Raw genomic sequence first — 23,057 nt, forward strand, 5'->3', positions numbered from 1 at the left:
TTTCTGCTTTCGTATGGCCAAACAGATAGTAGCCAGGTTATAGTAACATTTAATGGGTTTAGTAGCAACTATGAGCGCTTAATTAACAACGTAAATACAATTGGTACTTTAATTTCTTCTCATAGTATCACGAACTTATCTCTATCACGAAATTATATGCCTTTGCTCTATTTTTATACTATCTAAAACCTAAATTGGCTCACTAACTACCAGGGGAGGCCAACAATTTCTTGTCTTCAACATGATACAGATATGGTAGTGATTTGACATCCTAAAGGCCGCTAACTCAAACTTTGTACTTACCACAGGCGAATGCAAAAAGAACGAGTGTATAGATGAAAAAGAATTTAATGATGTCTATCACCATGCGTCCGAGAGAAATTTGGAGGGGACCCAGATGAGGATTAACACTAAACACGTGCACCAGTTTCAAGAAACTGGAATTAGATTTAAAACAATAAATAAATAAATAAATAAATAAATAAAATGAGGAGATTGTACTTCACACATAAAATACTGTATATTTGGATTGGTTAACATCAAGAAAATGAGAATGAATTTTCTAGAAATGGAAATTATACATGTAGATACGGGAAGAAAACTTTTTCTCTGAACGAATTTTATTTACTTTTGTTTGATTTTATCCACTGTAAAACTTTTTATAGTTATACTGAAATAAAATATGCTTATAATATACAATGTTTTGGTTTGTCTCCTGTAGGCTTAAGGAATCCGATAGTTATTTATTTTCTAGCAGAAATATCCTTTTTCTCGTGCGGGGAAAAAGGTTTATGGAACGTATTGAACCTCTGCCTCTCTTATGATACGCATTTCAATATTACCTTTTCCCATTCAACACCTTACTCCTTCTCAATCAACCGATGGAGGTTGAACTTGCATTTAAATGTCAACAGGAGTACCACTAATCATCTCAGCACTCCGAAAATTATGGATTAGACACTAATATTGACCATTCTCGATTATTTTATGTCACTTCTTTCGAGTCTCACCCCTTCTCATACCCCATGCCAACTTTGACTTAAACGCAATCGGGGGTGTTATTATGCAGCTCAGCGACCCCAAAAACTATGGATTAAACACTAATATCGGTCATTTTTGTTGTTATAGATATAACTCTCTTAGGAAACGAATAGTACAAAGTAGACAAACCACAAGTGACAAATAGATACCTACACAACATCCTAATACAAGGTGCTGTAACGAAATCAGGTAGCAGTGAGAATATCTTAGAATATCTTACGGACAAAATCTCGCGGCCAAAACATCGCCGCCCAAAATCTCGCCGGCCAAAACCTCGCGGGACAAAATCTCGCCGGGCCTAAACCTCGCGTGGCCAAAACCTCGCCGCCCAAAACCTTGCGGGACAAAATTTCGCCGGGCCAAAACCTCGCCGCCCAAAACCTCGCGTGGCCAAAACCTCGCCGGACAAAATCTCGCCGGGCCAAAGCCTCGCCGCCCAAAATCTCGCCGGGCCAAAACCTCGCCACCCAAAATCTCGCCGGGCTAAAACCTCGCCGCGAATGAAACTTTTCTTTAAAATTTACCCAATGTGTTTCTTAATATGCAATTCCACATTACAAATAATAATAATAATAATAATAATAATAATAATAATAATAATAATAATAATAATAATAATAATAATAATAATAATAATAGGAAGAAGAAAAAGAAGATACAAAACATTGTGTGCGTGGGCTTTCTCGGGTTATTCCCGTTTCCTCCCATTTTCTTTATTCGATCATTTCCTTCATCCTGGTCATCTACATCTCTTTTAACCTATAGGACATAATCAAGGGACGTCGTAAAAACTCATATATTATTTCATACTTTCATAAATATTATTAGATTGTTGTTAAAATTTTAAGTTTTTGGATGTTCCAAAGTTCACGAAACTAACCTCGTTAGTTGTCATTACTTTCCTTATGCAGACTTTCTTTCCCTATAACCAGTTTAAAAACATCCTGTCGCCCTACCTTCACATTGAAATCCTCTAATACAGAAATAGAATTTTCATATGGTATTGCGGGACTTGGTCAAATACCCGTGATACTTCTTCTGAAACAGCGTCTTTTATACCGTCATCCTTATCATCTGTTGGAACATTTACATTTTGGTCAGGCAAGATTTTGGGTATGGCGATATTTTGGGGCGCGAGGTTTTGGCCCGGCGAGATTTTGGCCCGCGACGTTTTGGGTGGCGAGGTTTTGGCCAGGCGAGGTTTTGGCTCCGCGAGATTTTGGCCCGCGACGTTTTGGGCGGCGAGGTTTTGGCCAGGCGGGGTTTTGGCCCGGCGAGATTTTGTCCCGCGAGGTTTTGGGCGGCGAGGTTTTGGCCAGGCGAGGTTTCGGCCTGGCGAGATTTTGGGCCGCGAGGTTTTGGGAGGCGAGGTTTTGGCCAGGCGAGGTTTTGGTCCGCGAGTTTGTCGCCGCGAGGTTCTGGCCGCGAGGTTTTGTACCCAAACCGAATTATCTAAGATAGAGTTTTGCCAAAAAGTACTGGAAAAACCTTAGTTCAGCAATGGATCGACAATTGTTGATAATGGTATATATATGTTTCAAATATAAATAACCCTCACGACTACATTCATGTGATCCCAGTTCTCATTCTGGATATCTGAGAATTTGAGATTAAGAAATAAACGCTTATACCTTATTCTGAGAGATTATATGTTTAACCTGTAGCTGTGAGAATTTTTAAAAGCAAAGATACGACAGTTAAATTAAAATTTAATGTTTCTAGATATAACTGGGTAAAATTACTGTTATGTCTGGCTATAATAGACGATTCTGCGAACACGAAATATTTTAACAACAGGTTCTAGCGAACCGGCTAAATAGCACCACTGCAGATCACTCCTTTTGACCTCCACCCTCCACACATCCGACGTGATTGAAGTTAGACCTAAACGCCCTCTTCGCTGGTCTAGTGGCTAGCACATCCGCCTTTGGTGCACGGTGTCCCGAGTTCGATTCCCAGTGGGAGAGCCTTTGGAATTTTATCTGTCCTGTGCCATAAATGCGAAATATATTTCGCAAAGCTTTGCTCATACCAAACAATAAAAAAAATGCAAAAACACACAGCCAGTAACGAGGTATTTTTGATATGCTGTGAAGGCAATGTGCTTGGTGTTGAATTGTCACACAAGTAACACGCTAAAGTGGTAATCATTTTGTGTTATTTCAACACCTCATTTTTTGCTGTATATATATTTAATTGCAATTGACTGACTGAATTTAATTGCAAATTACTTTCAATTGATTCATTAATTGCAACTAACTCTCATTTATTAATGGCCAACTACAATTAATAACTCATTACTTACTTCAATTGTTAATTGCAAAATTACATTTACAGATTAATTCAATTGAAATTTGTTCAATACTGCTGGGAGTGCGTGAAACTAAAGTTACAAGATTTAAATTATAATAATTAATAATAAAAACAGGATAGTAATCATATAATAATAATAATAATAATAATAATAATAATAATAATAATAATAATAATAATAATAATAATAATAATAATAATAATAATAATAATAATAATAATAATAACGGCCGCAAGCTTGTACAAATTTCGTTTCAGTTGGGCGAGGTTTCCTAACGCTTTTTTATTTTTATTTACTTATTTATTTATTTATTACATATGTTACCATCAGTTTGAACGTATAGCACTTCCTATGACTATTAATCCAAATCTTAAAGGTTCCTAAAACATTATAAAAAAAATAGACAAAAGGGAAATCTTACCTGAATATCATGGCTGCAGCAAATACTCCTTCTGACAGAAGCATAGGGTCAAAGGGATGCCAGTCTTCCCGTGGGTACCAGGGATTGTATCCGAGGCTGTATTCTCGCTAATAAAAGAATAAAAGTAAAACATATGCTAGTCTTTCTGACTATTATATAACTAGTTGAACTTGCGCTATTTATACAGCGCACACTTCTAATATGAGCGTGAATCTCCTTCCCATTTCTCACTACATCCGTGCAAGTCCCTAGAAGGACACAAGTAAAAGACAGAAAGACTCTCAAACGCAGTGAATTGCCATAGACAATCAGATAAATGTAGTATTTTAATATATAGAATGTGGGGGAGAGGGTTGTGGCGAACTTGAATAAGTGATAGATGATACCAAGTGCATTTTATATATATATATATATATATATATATATATATATATATATATATATATATATATATATATATATATATATATATAATTTCATATCCGAGTACGTCTCATTGTGGATCCACAAGCCTTCGAAGTTGCCATCTTGCAATAGGTTTTGTCATTCAGATTAAAGCAAAGCGCCTAAAATGTCCGTCAACCCGCTATACGTAGCTCCTCTACTGGTTGCCTTTCACAAGGGTATCAACCTTAACGTCCTAGTGGCAATATTAAACTAATGGGGTCAAAACGACGCCTAAAATGTGGAATAGAAAAATAAGTTTTGTTTTTTTTTTTTTTTTTAATTTGAACTGGCAAATCTACACAAAATTTGGACTCGACCAACGAAAATGTCACGTTTCTAACACTTGTGGTTTTCGAGATCTTATTGTCAAAAAGATTAGCCACAAACATATAATCTTTTCTTGCATAGATAGTTATTTCCAACTGGCCTAAGTTTGATGTCAGAATATGTCGTCTTTACTCCCGGTACAGCGACACAGAGAGAAGTATCTTGAAATGATCATGAGAAAGGTATAGAGAAGTGTTGTTTGTAAAGTAGTCATGCACATGCAAGTGGAATATATTCACAAAACTATTTACCGCTCTGTTTCTCTAAAGATACGAGTATATGCTTATACTTTGTTATCAAATAATATGATTCCTTAGGAGTTCAATTGATTCTGAATATATTTACAGGAAATAAAAAATATTTGATCCTGATTTTATCATAGTAAATGTATTTCTTTTCTAAGTAATAAATATTAAGCCAGTTGGGGGGAGGGGGCGAGCGAGGCGACGGCCCCAGGCTCCGAAGTAAGGAGGCGCAAAATTCTAGAGGAAAAAGAAAGAGGAAAAATGTTACTCGTGTTAGGAAAATGCATATACACATATATAAAATGGAAGGAAAAAAGTAATAAAAAGTGCTCAAAATCAAAGAAAAGCAGGGTTTATTTTTGAAAATGTCTTATGCTTCGCGCCAACCATGTGCACCAATCTCACTCTTGTGTGCAAGGGCGCCGTCGTATACTCTCGCCCTGGGCGATGATTTTCCACGCCACTTCACTGTATTAAGCACTAACCTCTTTAATGCGGATTGCATCTTTAAATACGACAGAAGACGACGCAGAATCTTGAGTCTAGCTTAATAAAAAAATCTCTTCTCCATGGAAAGTGTATTTATTTATTTATTGTCAACACAACAGGCTATAGCCCAATTACAGTGTTGTAAATTACGCAATTACATGTTCATAACTCCTGATAACATAACTTGAGTTCACAACTCTTGATAACTTATGATAATGGCATTTCTAAATTTCTTAGGCGACATATCACATATATCAAATTCATTGTTATTTGAACACATTCTATTATACAAAGCTGTTGTTCTTTAGATTGGTGATTTCTTTATTATATTAGTTCGTGATTTTTTGCAGTAATAAAGACCAGTGTTTCTACGTACTTTTAATGTGGAGACATGAAAATTCAATAAAGGAACTAAATCAGGACAATCCGAAATATTTTGCGTTACTTTTTGAATGAATAATAAATCAATCATATGTTGCCTTTGTTCTAGTGTAGGAAGAAGAAAGTTAGCAACTATGGTTTTACAGCTGTCATAAGTACGATAAATGTGAGATCCTTTGTATGTTAGAAATTTAAAAAAAAATGTATGTATTCTTTCTAATTGCTTACGATGTTTTATGTGAGTCGGATTCCAAATAGTAGAGGCATACTCTAACTTTGAGCGAACATATGCATTGTACAACTTCTGTAATGTTGCACAGTTCTTAAATTCTTTTCCCGTTCTAATTATGAATCCTAATAGCTTGAATGCTTCACTTGTTATATTTATAATATGATTGTCAAACGTTAACTTAGAATCAAACGTAACACCAAGATCTTTAACTGAATCATGCCTATTTACTGCATGTTTATTAATTTCATAATTAAAGTGACGCGGTGATTTGCTCCTAGTGAATGATAATGCTTTGCACTTGCTTGCATTGACCCCAAGTTGATTCGAAGAGCACCAGTTACCAATATGATCTAGACCTTGCTGCAGCTTTATGTTGTCGCCCACAGAATTGATTTTAGCATATATTTTTAGATCATCGGCATATAGTAATTTTTCATGGTCAGGAATACAGTCAGGTAAATCATTAATAAACAAGAGAAATAATAATGGTCTTAAATTTGAACCCTGAGGGACTCCTGAGGATGCAATATATTCTTTAGATTTGTATGCATTAAAAAGAACGGATTGTTTACGATTAGATAGGTATGATGAGAAGAATTTAATCAGGGACGGAGAAAAGTGAAAAAGCTTTAATTTTTCTAGTAATATGTTATGATTAACTTTATCAAAAGCTTTTTCAAAGTCAATATAAATCACATCTACTTGGCTGCCTACATCTAATAAATTCGCTATAAAATCTGTAATAATTGCAAGATTTGTTATTGTGGATCTTTGTGAAATAAAACCATGTTGTTTAATTGAGATAACCGGTTTGACGTAATTAAGGATTCGTCGATACAAGATATGCTCAAATACTTTGGCAAAAGCAGGTAATATTGCTATGGGTCGAAAGTTGGTAATATCTTGACTATTGTTGGACTTCGGAATTGGACAAATTAAAGCTGTTTTCCATTTGTCTGGGAAAGTGCTTGTTCTTAGTGATAAATTGAATGCAATTAATAGGGGATATTTAAATATATCAGCGCAACCCTTCACAATGTAGGAGGGAAGTCCGTCAGAACCAACTGCCGTTTTGGACTTAAGGTTCTTAATAGCCATTTCTATTTCCTTCAAATCTATCTGGCAAATATTTAGTGCTCCTATGCTAGCATATATGTTATCTCCCACATATATGTTGGGATCAATTATAGTTTGATTACATGATACCAAAATTGTGATCAGCTTAAAAATGAATAAATATTTAAATTTTCGTCTTGTAAAAAAAAAAAAAAAAAAAAGTGAAAAGAAACAAAACGTGTACCGTTTCTTTACCATACATTACAATATACAGTATGGCGCTAAATTCGTTGTACAAAAGCAGAGGAGTGATTCCTGAGACTAAAACAAACAAAAAAAGTTCCAATAAACATAGGGCATCCTCTAAGGCGATTTGAACTGGCATCCTCTAAGGCGATTGTCCAAAGAATGGAACAGGTGATAATCGGACGGTGCAATGTCCGGGGAGCATGGCGGATGCAATAGTGTTTCCCATCCAAGGCTGAAGGCGTAGAATGGTGTCCCGGGTCATCCTAGCCACGTGGGGCTTTGCGTTGTCCTGTAACAGGAGGGATTCTTTGCGATTCAGAAGTGCTGGCGCAACTGCTGACTGTACACACTTGCATTGATGCTCTGACCAGCTGGTAGCAGTTCCAGATGCACGATGCCGCGAACAGTCCATCGCCTGCCTCATCTGGTGCAGTGCTGATTTCGGCTGTTTTGGAACCGGTTCATGGCATCCTAACCAATGATGACGGCAACGTGGAGCTTCGTACAGGACCCACTTCTTATCACATGTCAACACTCTGTACGGGAATGGCTCCTTCCTCAGACGGGTCAGCAAAGAAACACAGGTGTCTGCTCATGTTGCCTTCTCGCTCGGAGTCAAATCATGTGGGACCCATCGACCCAACTCGTAGTGTTTCTGAAGTTGATGGAGGTGCTGCTGAATGTTTTTTCCAGTCACACCGAATTGTAGTCCCAGTTCCTCGCATGTCTGCCCACTGTTTGCCTCAATTGCTACTTGAAGATCTTCAGTTTCTATATGTGTTGGTCTTCTGGTACGTGGTGCATCTTCAAGTGATTCGTCACTGTCCTTAAACTTGTTAAATCATCGCTGCACTGTCCGGGTAATCATGACACCCTACCAAAAGTTTGGCATACCTTCCGCCCCGTTACAGCGGTATTTGACCCCAGATTGAACTCGTACAACATATACGCCCTAATGATGCTCTATGGAGGTCCCATGTTCACTCTGTCCTTACGTAAGTTCACGTTGTAACTGAACTGCCACAACCAGGTAGTATGTTGGATATACCCACACCAACAACTGACTTTCGCCTTATCTCCATTCGCATTCTACTCACGGTGTGAGGGCCAATTGAACATAGACCTCCACAAAAAGTGACAAAACTTTCTTGGTTACCTTTATACCTTTTCTACCTGAAAAGAGCCAAGTCGTCTTATCGCATGACATATATCACAATTGAATATAAAAAAATAACACATGTTCAAACTTCGTGGTTGTATGTCAAATGTTTCAAAAGAAGCCTGAAATAATAATAGAAAATTCTTTAATCCCTTTACCTATACTTCAAAGTAAAATTTCTCAACGCTTCGTCTTACCTACACGCTAGGTTTAGAAACGTTTGTACAAAATTTCAACTTCTTAGACCGAACAGATTCAAAAATATAATAAAGAACACAACATATTTACGATTCCTTTCCATCCTCTCTACATAATAAATTTCTCAAAAATGATATTCTACCTATAGTGTAGAGGCTGAGAATATTCGTACAAAACTTATTTCCTTTGCCCAAAGATTTCGGATTATGATGAAAAGTGACAAAATATTTAACTACCTTTCCTTACTTTGAGGTTAAGTTTCTGAGAACACCGTCTTATTCATAGCCAAAGGTTGAAACGAAATATGTATACAAAATTTTAAGTCCATTCTCAATACTTTAGAAGATGTGATGGGTCATGGAAAAGGGTTTAAGTCGTTTATACCTTTTCCTCCTTTACAAGGTGAATCTTTGCAAAACCCCGTCTTACCCGTAGACTAAAATTTAATAATAATAATAATAATAAAAAGCATTTATGCAGAGTTTTAAGCTCCTACGCGCACATTTCAGAAACTTGTTGAACGTTAAGAGAAGATTCAAGTAATCTTTCTCTAAACAATAGTCGAAGTTCGCAAAACGCTATGTTATTCAGAGCCTATATAGTTAGAGGAAAACTTTTAAATAATAGACTATTTCCAATTTGTATCAACCAACCAATAGTTTTGGAGATCTGTTAACACCAAAAAAAGATTAAAGATATTATTTGACCCTTAGAGTTTCGAATTTTGCAAAATCATGTCTACGTTTTTAGACGAACATTTATTGAAAGTTTCAAGTTCATATACCCAAGTTTTACAGACTTGATGAACAGAAAGTAAACGTTCAATCCTCGTTACTTGCTTGAAGGGTGTAAGTTCGCAAAACCCTATGTTACTCACAGCCCACACTGTAAATAATTACGGTCACATTTACTGAACGATTACCGTCAATTCTGGCTGCAAACCGATTACTCTAAAATTTACGGTATTGCTACAAAATGGATGGTTATAGGCAATAAAAAGCCGTATTTATGCCCTATTACCATAACTGGAACACTAATACCGTAAATTTTAGGGTAATAGGTTGGTAGACAGAATTGACGGTAATCGGCCAGTAAATATGTCTGTAATTACTTATAGTGCATACCTAGGTAGTTTAAGGAAAACTTTTATACAAAAGTTCAAGTTCCTATAACCAATGAGTCAGATCTGTTGGTGAGGGAGTCAGTGAGTTTACTCTTATAAGCTACTTCGGTTATACGTGGGTCTCTGCAATATTCACATTACAGGGCTACTTTAAATAAATCGTGGTGAATTCCGGTTTGGAAGGTCAGAAATAACTGAGCCAAGAAGCAAAGCGCAGAGTCACTTCGTGTGTCGGTGGCATCTTGTATATGATTTTAGTAAGTTCTATTTTAGATTTCATGTGTCATGTAAAATGTAAGCGACATACGTTTTAAAGGTTTAATAATACAGTTGACTTACCTGTACTATGTAGCAAGACGTAAAGCGAAGAGCTATCCAAGTTACATAGAAAACGTTGGTAATGAAGTCCAGAATATTCCACAAATCGCTCACATATTCTAACAGGCCACTCGTCCACAGTGCTCGGATTTCCCACCAAACTAAACCTTTAAAAAAAAGTCAAAAGTAAATGAAGATTAACTAAAGTAACTAATTTTATGGCCTATGGAACCAGGAGGTTCAATGCCGCGTTCACTAAAGCTCTCCACGGTCTTCTATGCTTAGCCAACTGGATCCAGTTTCTACTTTGTATTCCTATCTCTGCGAGATCCATCTTAATATTGTCCTCCCATCTGCGCCTAGGTCTTCCTAATGGTCGTTTTTTGATTGATCTTCCAGTCAAGACTAAAAGCGTTTCTACTTTCTTCCATCCTAGCTACATAACCTGCCCACCTGAGCCTCTTAGGACCTAAAGTAAGTAAAGATAATACTATTATGTCTGTAAAGAGGTGCTCACCTATCCTATGGTCCATGAAGCACTCCTGAAATTCTCCAACTATTATTTCCAATCCTCCAGCTAAACCAGTTACACTTTGATACTCATAAACGGCTATCCAATACGCGTCTCTCCGTAGCATACTATCTTCATTAAAAATGCTTATTTTTCAATAAATTATATAGATTTTATACTGTTTATCACTAATAGTTAACTGTTTTGATAAGATCGGATCAAAATTACCCTTACACTAGGAAATTTTCATTTTTTATATAGAACCGCTTAAAAGTTTTCGAACATCCCAGATTTGGGTTAGCATCTACTATGAGCCTACAACATTGACACGAGAACTTTGTCACAAGGGCGACACAAAGATAATCTCCAAAGAAACTGGAGAATTCCCTCGGTGCTCTGTCAAAAGTACAATAAAACAATTAGAGTTTCGGAGGTAAGTGGCTATTAACTTACATTTAACAATCAGCTCAGAGTTTAAGTTTAAAAAAATAACAACTATTGTTTCTAATTCCTAATAATATTGATAACAATTAATGTGGTCTATAGAGGATAAGATAGACAGAGTAGTAACCAAAATGCATGCTTACTTATTACATAAACTATGACTCCGTATTCAAAGAGTCCTGGAAACGCTCCTCTCTCCCGTCTCATCCAGTCCTGGAGAATTCTTTGCAGCCATGAGTTTCCAAATATCTCCAACAAGATGTACTCCACACGTTGGGAAGCACCGCATAACACCACTGATAAAGAAAGATGACTTCATTATTAGTAAGGACATTGGCAGTTCAATTCAGAAACTCTAGTCGAAATAGCATGGTAAGTGAATTTCAATGTCATCAGCTAAGACTTACACAAGTTAGTTGGTTACTTGGATTCCATTCTTATTTTTCCTTTCAGCACTAACACTATATAAGACGTGGAGATACAGCTTAACGTGGGTTTCGAATCACATAAGATCACACCAGGAATCGAACCGAAAATGTGGGCATACAATAACCCAGCGTTTCTCAACCTTTTTCAACTTGCGGAACACTACGCGTGTTATTTGGATTCTCGCGGCACACTTATAGATATTATTTGTAAATATAAAACACAGTGGTATTTTTTCCGTGATTATTGATCTCCTTCTCACAGAGAAGAAAGCTCGAACACTGGTTTTTCCCCGTCGCAAATCATTATGCTTATTTTGCATTCTAATTTAAAAATAGAAAACAATTACAATAAAATATTGGACTGAAGTTTCTAAAAATAACGTTTTTTTTAAAAAAAAAAACTGTATCCAACCTTTTACTAACTAGTAAGAAGGAAGATCACTAAATAACGAACGAACAAACAAATCTCATTTACTTTTAAAACACAAATGTAGGTAATTTGTCGAAAGGATTGAATGATATTTTAAATTTTCAAGTTGCGAAATAGTCTGCAACAATAAAGAAGCAATAATGGTCATAACAATAACAACAAATACTTTTTTCAACATTGGAAATTTTACAGAACAGTAACACGGTATGAAATTTAAAATTGTAGATTCATAGTAATGTGAAATACAAATATACACTTTTCTCTACGTTTTACAATTTGATTTCTATAAAATTAATAATTTTGTTTCGATTCCTCGCGGCACACCAGCGGCCCATTCACGGCACACCAGCGGCCCATTCAAGGCACACCAGTGTGCCACGGCACACCGGTTGGGAAACGCTGCAATAACCATATAGCCGTGAACTAGTTCTTACACGATATGTAAATTGGCAGATGCCCACATTTTCTTTTCTCTTTACATGTAAAATACTGTAGAGGTGAAAAATAAGATTTCTGACGAATTCCTGGATTTGATTTCTGGTAGACGATCATTGAACGCATTAACGTGGTTCGGAATCCATGTTAAGTTGTAGACCCATGTCTCATATAGATTTGGTGCTGAAAGGAAAGCTAAACGTCAACAAACGAATGGTACCTTCTGTCCACAAGAGAATAATCAAACTTTTTATTAAAATTATTTTGGGTATATTTCATGTTTAAGTTCTCTATCTGAAGCTCCCTTCAAAGCTTAAAAAATTCATGTTCAAATACTTTAAGTAACTGTTATAATGAGAAAAACACTGTTAATCGTACAAATTTTATGTCTACATTTCTAACAACTTTGGCAATTGAATTTGATACCCTTGTGCTCTGAACGACCCAAATGAAACTAAACCGTACAAGTCAGTCTTTAGTAGAGATGCACACGAGTCGAGACATCTCAGTAAATATTGGAGGGAGGGTAAAGGATTTCTCCTGCCCGTTCCAACTAGAGAAGAGGAAAGTAAGTTTTACCAGTCGAATGCCGACTAATACCGTCGAAGTTGCTGCGGCGTCTTTTATATCCTATTCCCATGACGCCCAATGGCGGATCCAGGGAGGCGATCGGGCCAATTGACCCCCCCCCCCTCCTGCCAGAGGAGGAAACTTTCTTATTTTATATATAAATAAAACCCATCCCAGAGTTTGGAGCTCTTAAACGTAGCTCTAAGTAGCAGTATTACAACCCCCCCCTCAGAAGTCTGTTCTGGATCCACCCCTGATGAGGCCTCGGTGATCGTCGTCGGTGGTGATAACTAGATATCGGAATTTGATGCAAATGTATATTTTATTGCATGCAAAAGCATATTTATATGCATCTATGTTAAATTTGGTCGGGATTTCTAACAAAAATAATACAGCTGGAATTGGAAGTTTTATAGTGCATATAAACGCATATTTCAAAGATTAATGCATATGTTAGTGCTTAAGAGCATATTCAGCATGTTGTGTAAGTTTGTATCTTAGATATACGCTTATAGCATGCAACAATTCCAGTTTTAGTTTGTATTTTCAGTGCATTTAAATGCCTATGCAACAGAATGGCTTTTTACATGCGAGGATGAAGGAACGTATAGTATGTGGAGGAACCAATATTATTAACAAACGAAATAAACAAGGCACACACTTGTTCAAAAATCATACAGGTTTTAGTCTCACGTCCCCCATCTCTTCCTCGCTTTCAAGGAGGACTCGACATGAAATTAAAATTTAAAAATAGAAAAGAAACTTAGCGCTTTCACTCTTTCGTAGAAGGCGAAAGAATGTTTGAGAGAAGGAACAATTAGTAATACCCATCCCCCCATGTGTTCTTAATATCTTCCTCTCTCTCTGTAGCTCGGTCCCTACTTCTCAGTAAATTTTATTAATCCTTTTTCCTAAACACCATTCCGGCCAGATGTTTTTCAGTAAAAGTAAGAAACAAAACATCCTACATTTTGACAAAGTGGGCAAGGTACGGTACTAAGATCAATGAACCTTCTCTGGAAATTTTCTTACAATTTACAGCTCTTTCTCATTATCCGGCGAACTGCCGCATAGTGTAGAAAGACATTGCAAGCAATGAAACTCTTCACATATGCGCAGCGGTCGCCGCCCATTTACACGGCGAGCAAAAACAGCCGCCTCTCCCTGCTAGAAAGCAGTGCGGCAGATCGCCGCGTATAGCCAAGCAGGACATTACAAGCAATGGAGTTCTTCACATATACGCAGCGATCTGCCGCTTGCGTGTTGGGGGAGAGAGCAAGTATTGTCAGGAAAGAGTAGAGAATGGCTGTGATAATAACAAAACTTTTTACATACAATAAATAGGAAAATATGACATGTAAAAATAATCGAAAACGACCGATACTACCGAAGTGTCGAATTCACAGGTCGTTGATTAAAAGGAGTCCAAATCAATATAAATTATTTTTCTATATAATGGAAGATTGGAAGAAATAAATGTCCGGGCAGCACTGGTCAAATGAGCTTGTAATTCTATAAATTTGTGGTGCCTAAAACTGAAATATACACTATCAAATATTTCAGCAATATTACATATTTTACAGTCTTTTGCTATATATTTATGTACCATTTTGCTATATATATATATATATATATATATATATATATATATATATATATATATATATATATATATATATATATATATATATGTATGTATGTATGTATTTATATATTGTTACATAAAAATTCGTTCCGGTCTTCAGTAATAATACCTTAATGTACTTTAGCAAAGCAAGATGTAATATTTGATAAATATACCGTACCTTATAATTATCTTTAACAGTTCTATGGTTGTAATTTCTTGAATAATCCTTTGAATTCAGGGACTAGAGCAGTGCTTTAAAGATACTTGAGTCAATAGTCGGAACGCTTAAAACAAAAGAATAAACCCGAAATACTATAACAATAATATGTACAGATCAGTCTAGGGCTCAGTGATTGTGTGTTAACTTGGGATTCTGAGATAGATCTCAATTACCGACTAACCAGGAAGGACTTTATTCTGGTATTGCCAGTCACAACAGGTGAATACCGGGATGGTATTTTAAATATCCAGAATCTGGCCGCTATTTTGCTCAAGTCTATCAATTGTGGAAACAGTATAGAAAAATCTCCTTTAAGATATCACTTCTCTAAAAAAAAAAGAAAAAAGAAAAAGAAAAAAAAGAAAAGAAAAAAAAGTAAACCCATATGTCTCTCTGACCTTTTTTTCTGTCTGTTTAACAAGGCGAGTAGAAGATACTCTTTGTGTCTGTCCATTGCAACCACCACAACACGACAAGAGTCCCAAGGTTTTGTTTCTTCTGTTGCACAGCAACCCTGATCGCATATTTTTCATCCGCGGCAAAACACCACGTAATATAAAAGGGTACACTTCTCACGCGTCAAACTGCCGTGAACGGCGACGGCAAATCGCCGCATTAATGTGAAAGAATCCTTACCCTACTGAGAATGTAGTGGCTTTACTTAAGTATGGAGTAGTGTTGACATCGGACATGCGTTTAGAGAACAATTAGGCACCTTACACATCTTGACGCATGAGTTTGCGGTAAAACGCAGAATGATTGATTCCATTATGCATTAATACTGTTGCAATGTTAATTTTATTTAAAATATTTTAGTTTTCTATTAATTTATAAAAAAAGACCTCCGAACATGATTCCGATACACCTTATCTTACTGCATTGCGTCAAAAGTTGTAAAGAGAGGGTGAACTACTCAATAATAACTTGTTTTATTAATGAATCTTTGAAAATGTTGTAGCCAACAGGCGGTAGGGACGAGAAGTTTCTTGTCTTGGTATCAGACGTGGTTGGTTAGATGCTGAAGGCGAGTACAGCATTGTATTTTTTTTAAATACCAAGATGATCCACGTTACCTGTTTGACTAATGGACTTCATAGGATAGCAGAAGAAATTTGATCTCTGTTTACAGATGTCAGTTTCTTAATATCAAATACAAAGACATTCTTTGAGGAAGTATCGCTTCGTATACAAGCTTATCATGAAGGACTTCATCACACCCCTCGAACCCATTCTTATCCTCTGAGGAACTTGGCTTGAGGTTCCAAGATTTTATTGAGAACATTAAGAATTTGACTCTTCTGAGGTGAAAGTCATTCAGCAGAGACAAGACGCTTTCAATTGTCAAGAAGTTAAGAGAAATCAAATAATGATAAAAAGACTCATTTTAGGATCGTGTTGACATCAATTTATAAACTAAGAGATGAGAGGAATGCTGCTCAGCAACTGCTTAGCTCTAGTTGATAAGGTTCAGCATGAGTTCCAGTCAGTTCACAGTGAATTCGGAAGCCCTGTGGGGGGGGGGGGAATCGAGAGATGTTCTTGTCAGAAACACCGACTACAAAACAACTGAATCCATGATAAAATACTTTCAAGGGTTAGATTCTAACTTGCCAGAAAATGTAGATACTAAGCTTGGTCCTCTCCATAAATAGTCCGAAAATATCTATTGATGTTGCGAGGTTCTTCTTCTGGCTACAAACTTATTCTAATGGACAAACGTTATAAACTGACATCAGAAAATGTAGAGAAGCATCTTGTCATACACTGTAGAATAACTTAGGAAAAGAGTAGATAAACATATGTACAGTATGAACATGTGGAAAAGTAAGACTTTTATGATTTCGTGTAGTGCACCTTAAAATGCTTTCATATCAATGTGTTCATTTTAGTCTCATACTTTGTTTGTTTTAAAACGTTTAGGAGTACATAAACTGTAAATATTAGAGCAATACATTTCGAACAAATGTCCCTGAAGGATAAAGTACACATTCGATGTTATATTTCTTCTACAAACTTCTGTCACAACTTTGCTGTAAGTTTGAAAATGTTCTTTTCTATTCTAGTGTTAGAACGTATTAAGTGCATGTTTCAACACATTTAACAGCATAGTTGCACGCATATTACATGAATTTTAAGTGCACGTCCGTATGGGTAAAAGAAAACATCTTTCCTTTTTCTTGACTCTCACCACGGTAAGTTTTAACTTAAACGTTAACTGAATTTCTGTTTTATTTAGTTCTTCTTCTAACGCAAGGTGTGACAATTCAATATCTGGGATTAGCCATGAAAATAAATATCTTCTTTTCTACATAATAGGTTTCTTTCAATGTTTTTGTTCGCGATGGAATTAGCTAGGAATTGTAACATTGCCGTAAATATTCCTCAAACACGTTTTACAGAACACTCCGACTACCCAGAAATAGACCATCTCCTGATCTTCAATTCTGCATGTATTACCAGCAGTATGGCAATTACAAATGACGCCAGAATCAGGGCCTATTAGGTGGAAGTGGTAATGGGATCCCCTACTGAGGGAGGCAAGAGATCAGAAGAGGCTGCCAGTATCCAAAACGGAAAGGACGATTAGTACCCTGTAAACAGGAATATCTTCCTGGAGCAGATGCACTACATCACCCATTGGTACCCATAATGTAGGGTGTACCTCTTCCGTGAAATGAGGTAGGTAGAGGTTGGGATCCTGTTATCCCAACCGGAGAAGGGATGTCTTCGGGATACTTCTAAAATAGGCGAATAAGGCATACAGCTGGGTCCGGGAGATGGTTGGTTGGGTACCTCCTACGCGGCACCTGCTGGCGCTGATTGAACGACATAGAGGTAGGCAGGGTCAGAATTTGGTTACCCTGGATTCGCCTAGAGGTCCTGGTTAGGATTGGACATTGCCTGGCTATGATCATACGAAGGGATTCGGTAGCTTGGGTCTATGTTCTCCAAGGAGGAGGTTAGCTTGCCTTAAAACGCTTGGGAGCCATCACTGCATATCGTAGTAGGCCTCTACTTAGTAGGATAGAGACAATAAAACGTGCTAGTAACAAATGGGCAACAAAAGGGGATTTCGTTTGAAGTCCTGAGCAAATACTTCATGCACATGCATCTTGATGCATTGGAATTACGGATCGACCACTAGTGTAAGGCTGGTCTTTTAAGAAAGCCTTCTCCCAGTGGGTGATCATGAAGAGTGTGTTTGATACTCGCAATACCGATCAATCAGACCATTTCATTCATGAAGTGCCCACGAATACATTCAAGACAATGACTTCTGGTTTGCTATTCTGTGTTATCTTTGCTTCGACCCTTCTTGATGTGTTGTTTTCATACGACCAACTGGCACACTCCCTCTGAATAACTGCATTGGTCATACACCATCAAGGGTGTCATTTAGGTAACGTGTTACAGTGATTCGCTATATATATATAACAAGAGAAGCGAATTAATATTAGTTCTAGAGGGAGGTAAGTAAATATTTTTTGTCCTGTGTGCTTATGTTGCCAATATTGTTGAAAATGATGGACATAAATATGAATCCTCAAAGAATCGCTCAAAGAATTAAGCTATTACTTACGTAAGAAGAACACGTAAGAAGCTGAATGGTAGATAAACTTAACAAAAGGTTTCTTCATGAATTTCCCCATTTTGGAGTTGGGTGCCACCATGTAAATGATACTGTAGACAGGGAACATGAGCCCCAACAGAACAACGTTGATTATTTGCTTTGGCATGCTTTTCCTTCGAAATCCTGGAAGACCCTCGTACCAGATGGACGCCAGAAGCTGCTGGACGTTCGGGTGGGCAACAAACTAAAATAAAAAAATAAACAATAAATAAAATAAATAAATATGGAGAAGACAATACTTAAGCAGTCAAAAAAAGTACACTCTTTTCTAAAAAGAACATTGTTTTCTCTAAGCTCCCTCGCATTTGGAAATTGAAGCCTGTGATTATTTATTTATTTATTATATATAGGAATTAATAATTTAGTTTAGGTTATATTGCACTTTTTTCTGCATCTTGCTTCTGTCATAATTTGCATTAAATTTTAATGGAAGTAGATACTCTCTGTTTAGCTTTTCGGGGCACGGTGGTTCAGTGGCAGAGGGCTTACTTCTGGCCCGTGGAGTCCTTGGTTCGGTCCCCGGCCAAGTAAGTTTGGGTGGACAACATTGTGCTCGTGGGTTTTCCCGGGGTACTCTAGTTTCCTCCCACTTTCTCATTCCACCAATTCTTCCATCATCATTGACTTACCTTAATAATCATCTCTCTTAGTCTAAAAGGCGTAATAGTGGGACGTTAAATGCAAAGTTTTCATTTCATTATACTTTCTTCTGTTTAGCTAACTAGCCTTTACGTGTAGCTTTGGAGTACATTATTCCAACCTCAAATACCGATGAATGACAAAATGTTTTGTATTGAGGAATTTGAGTAATACTTTGGCCGATTAAAGTTTTTGAACGCACAGGGCATAGCGCCGATTGAAATCCATCGTCAGCTGTATCATTGCAAAAATGTCAATGTTGACTCCATGTGCCTTGCTTTGTGTTCTGGAGTCAGTTGCTTCGGCATCCACGTGCCACACAACTTTCTGAATAACAGGCGCTTCATGACAATGTTGTGCAATAAGGAGCGGGAAATCTGCGGAAACTGGCCACTGAGTTCCGTTATAGTGAAGTGACGATTCTGCATGAAGCATTCCCGAACAAGGTCCACAAGGTCGTCTGTGATGACGGTTGGCCTCCCACTGAGCTAATTATCATGCACATTTTGGCGTCCTGCTGCAAATTGATTACACCAGCAACGCACCATCTGCTTCCTCCTGCCATTAGGCCCATAGAGTTGGCACAGCTAACGACGGATTTCAATTAACGCTATGCCCTGTGCATTCAAAAACATTATCACTGCTTGCACTTCACACGCGGCGGGAACTGGAATGGAAACGTCCAATTTCGACCAGTGGCACGACGCTGATAAGAGCACTAGGAAAATTCTGTTGCCGCATGTGGCATGCTAGGACCTTACTCTCTCACGTGTATGTAGTCGTTTCGCGCAACATACTGTTTTCTACCTATGGAACGCTTGGGAAACTTACTTTTTGGATGCGCCTCGTATAATGGCTCCTTTTTCTTCATCATCCACGTCCTTCTCTGCTTTGACCACAGTAAAATTGGGACGGTTCTTCTGATCATACAGATGTTTTATGTATTCCTTCCGAATTCAAAAATTATATATTATTATTATTATTATTATTATTATTATTATTATTATTATTATTATTATTATTATTATTATTATTATTATTATTATTATTATTATTATTATTCAATCCGTCCTTTACCAGTTTTGAAAACGAAAGTGTGTTACCCACAATTTGTTTTCAATATTGATTACATAGAGCAAAAGCGAGAATAGATAACAACGAACTGGTTCTCATAAGGATTCAATGTTTCACAAATATACCCAATCCCGTTTCTTATCATTCTATTGAAAGGGAAAGTGGAACGTACAATCTTTTCGAATTAGAAAGATATATAAATCTACTACTAGTTTTATTTCAATATTTATCTTCATAGAGCATGTTTTGTCAACATATTTTGTATCAAGCCCCCGTGTTATTACACTGTCTTGCCAATGACCTGCCATAACAAATTTCCGGTTTGTAATAAGCACTTCGATTACTGCTGCTTCTATCGCTTACAGTTGAACAAAAATGTAAATGTAATGAAATATTTCAGTTTTATGTTTCATAGTTATATGTCCTGTAGAAGTAAAATGAAATGAAATCTTTAAGTTTACGACCCACGGTTATACCGGCTAGGCTAAAGGAGACGGTGATAATGAAAAGTGAGTGAAACGGAGGAATAAAGAAAGTAGGAGGAAACGGAAGAACCTTGAGAAAAGCCACGCACACAATGTTTGTCCATAACAAAGTTCACTTGGAGCGAGCTGGGATAGAAGCAAGGACCCCAGGCACCAGAGGTGAACGCTCTACCACTGAATATCTCCTGTAGACTAAAAGAGTTGGCAATAATGAGAAGGAATGAAGTGTTGAAATGAAGAAAGTGGGACAATCCGTAGAAATGCGCACAGATGATGTTTGTCCAACACAAATCTCGGTGTGTAGCTCAGTGGTAAGCGTCACCGCTATGATGGAGAAACATGGTGTGTGTGGGTTCTCTAAGAGTTCTTCCGTATCCTCAGATTTTCTTTACTCCACCATTTCATTTATTCTCATCATCACTGTCTTGTTTAGCAAAGACGACATACGAGGGATCAGGGGATGTAAAACTGAAATATTTCATCACATTTTTTAAAAAATTAAGAAGTTCAAAATTAAGTTTATATTTGTCCGCTACTAGATCATAATTACATTTACCTTTTCCAAATCTCTTTGCAACTTCTTAGGGGTTTTGATCCTCACGTTGAGAAACCCCGCCATGTGGCAATACAGTAAGAGATCACAAAAATTGTTTATAATATGGGCTCATCTCCGCCCTTACCCCTCTGTTGAAATACCAAATACTATGTCTGTCAGTTTTGCTTTTAATGCTAGATTCGTAGATTTAGGAAGTCTATCATAGTTTCAGAACATGAAACAACACTTGTTTGTTTAAAATTAAATAACTCTTCTCGTTACAATACACGCTCCTAATAGAAGTGCTTTATAGAATTGGAGCAGTCATACTCTGAATTGTTGGGGTTCTGACAATCGAACTCTCTACCCTGCTCGTTTCCTTCTTTATTATTTCTTAACTGAATCCGATTTCCGATCCCTTTTGCGTGTCGTCTAATCAAACATCTGACTCGCTCTAGACATGCAATATACGAATGGTCATTCCTCATATATCAGTCAATTGAAGCTTTCATTTGAGACTGCTCTTAATACAGCCAATATATTGCTCAAATGAAAACATGTGCTTTCTATTAAGAAGCGCAGACAGAAATTGCTACAAAACGCGTTTTATGTCTCAAGAGTCTGACTGCGATTCTGTAATATTTATTAGCACTTAAAGAAGAAATAATTAAAGATGAGACATTTACGAATTGATAGATTAACAAAACTGAAAAAAAAACTGATATGGATGAGTCGAAATCTTCATGCATAGTTTTTGAGAAAGTCAAAAAAGACCTTTTTTTGGCGAACCTAGAAATTGATAATGTACGATAGCTACGCTGCTTGTAAAGATAAACAATTTAAAATAGTAGTGTCGCTGTATGGACCGTCCTCCAATCATGTAGCACAACTTTCTAAAACAGGAAAAATAGTCGTGTCGCTGTACGAACCGTCCTTCAATCACGTAACACTACTGACTACGGATTGTGTGCTTTTACCCGAGGCCACTCCAAAGGGGTCCAAAGTTGATGGGAGGGATTTCTGGAGGGAATTTTTCAGACATTCTCGCAATCTTCCCCGCTCAAGTAGGTTATGGGCCACAATTCATAGCACCTCTGGAAAGCTTGTTTCATGCTGAAGAGAATGAATTATAAACCATGACTTTCCAACGAATAGTGTTGATGCAATAGCTTTTTCACTGCGAGTCTACGATTTTCTTTATATTAACAGAGTTAATGGGCCCCAGGGACTTACTCCGTTGTCCATGGCACCTATTTTTATCTGCATGAAGATATCTTTGTTATGTTTATCTAATGCATTAGGTTCGATTTGGATGTCCGGATGTCACGTTCATGTCCGTTCCTTGTAAGTTTTATAGCTAAAAAAAAAAGTATATTGCTTATTGGTAGTACTACTTAATGGATTATATTTTGCTGAAAGAAATCGTTTACATATTATTAACGTACTCTAATTTTTTTTATTTAAAAAAACTTTGTAGAGTAGCAAATTTTATCTATTGTTCTTCATCTTCTCTTAACAGTGACATACAGCCTTAGCATTGAGGCATTTACTTCTAAGGATACATTTGCAAAATAAATTACAAATAGGTTAAATATATACTGCTCGTTATTTAAAATGCAACACCAAGAAGGGGATATCGTACGAAACCCAAATTTGCGAGTTTCCAGACATATTTTAGGGGGGAAACAGTAATAGTGAACCCCCGAAGGAGACCAGAATAATACGTCTATAATATAATGATGAATAGAATAGTACCATGTGAAAATAATATGTGTCCTATTAATACTAAGTGTGCCCCTCCAGAATATATATATATTTTTTTTTTCTGAAAGAAACACTGATGTAGAGTATTGAAGGACAAACAATTGATTATCACTGCAGTGGGAGACCCAGGTTCGATTTCCGACGGGAGTTTATGTAGTTCGGATTCCATGTTAATCAGTTAGTCCACGTCTCATATAGCCTCGTTGCTGAACGGGACGTTGAACTCAAAATCAACTCAACTTGATTATCACTACAGTACTGTGA

General features: G+C 36.9%; 1 protein-coding gene across 1 annotated transcript in view; it reads right to left on the reverse strand.

Annotated features, from left to right (window-relative positions):
- trp (transient receptor potential) overlaps positions 1 to 23,057 on the reverse strand; it is an 86,205-nt gene that overhangs the window by 53,958 nt on the left and 9,190 nt on the right. Inside the window, exons 4-8 of the mRNA XM_081739258.1 lie at positions 18,246 to 18,480; positions 11,099 to 11,251; positions 10,022 to 10,167; positions 3,777 to 3,883; positions 304 to 437 (exon numbers count right to left, since the gene is read on the reverse strand). Coding sequence (XP_081595384.1) covers positions 304 to 437; positions 3,777 to 3,883; positions 10,022 to 10,167; positions 11,099 to 11,251; positions 18,246 to 18,480 — 775 coding nt within the window. The remainder of the gene's footprint in view (positions 1 to 303; positions 438 to 3,776; positions 3,884 to 10,021; positions 10,168 to 11,098; positions 11,252 to 18,245; positions 18,481 to 23,057) is intronic.

This window comes from Thermobia domestica, chromosome 14, assembly GCF_964235325.1.
Source record: "Thermobia domestica chromosome 14, izTheDome1.hap1.1, whole genome shotgun sequence".
In the NCBI taxonomy this organism is placed as follows: Eukaryota; Metazoa; Arthropoda; class Insecta; order Zygentoma; family Lepismatidae; genus Thermobia; species Thermobia domestica.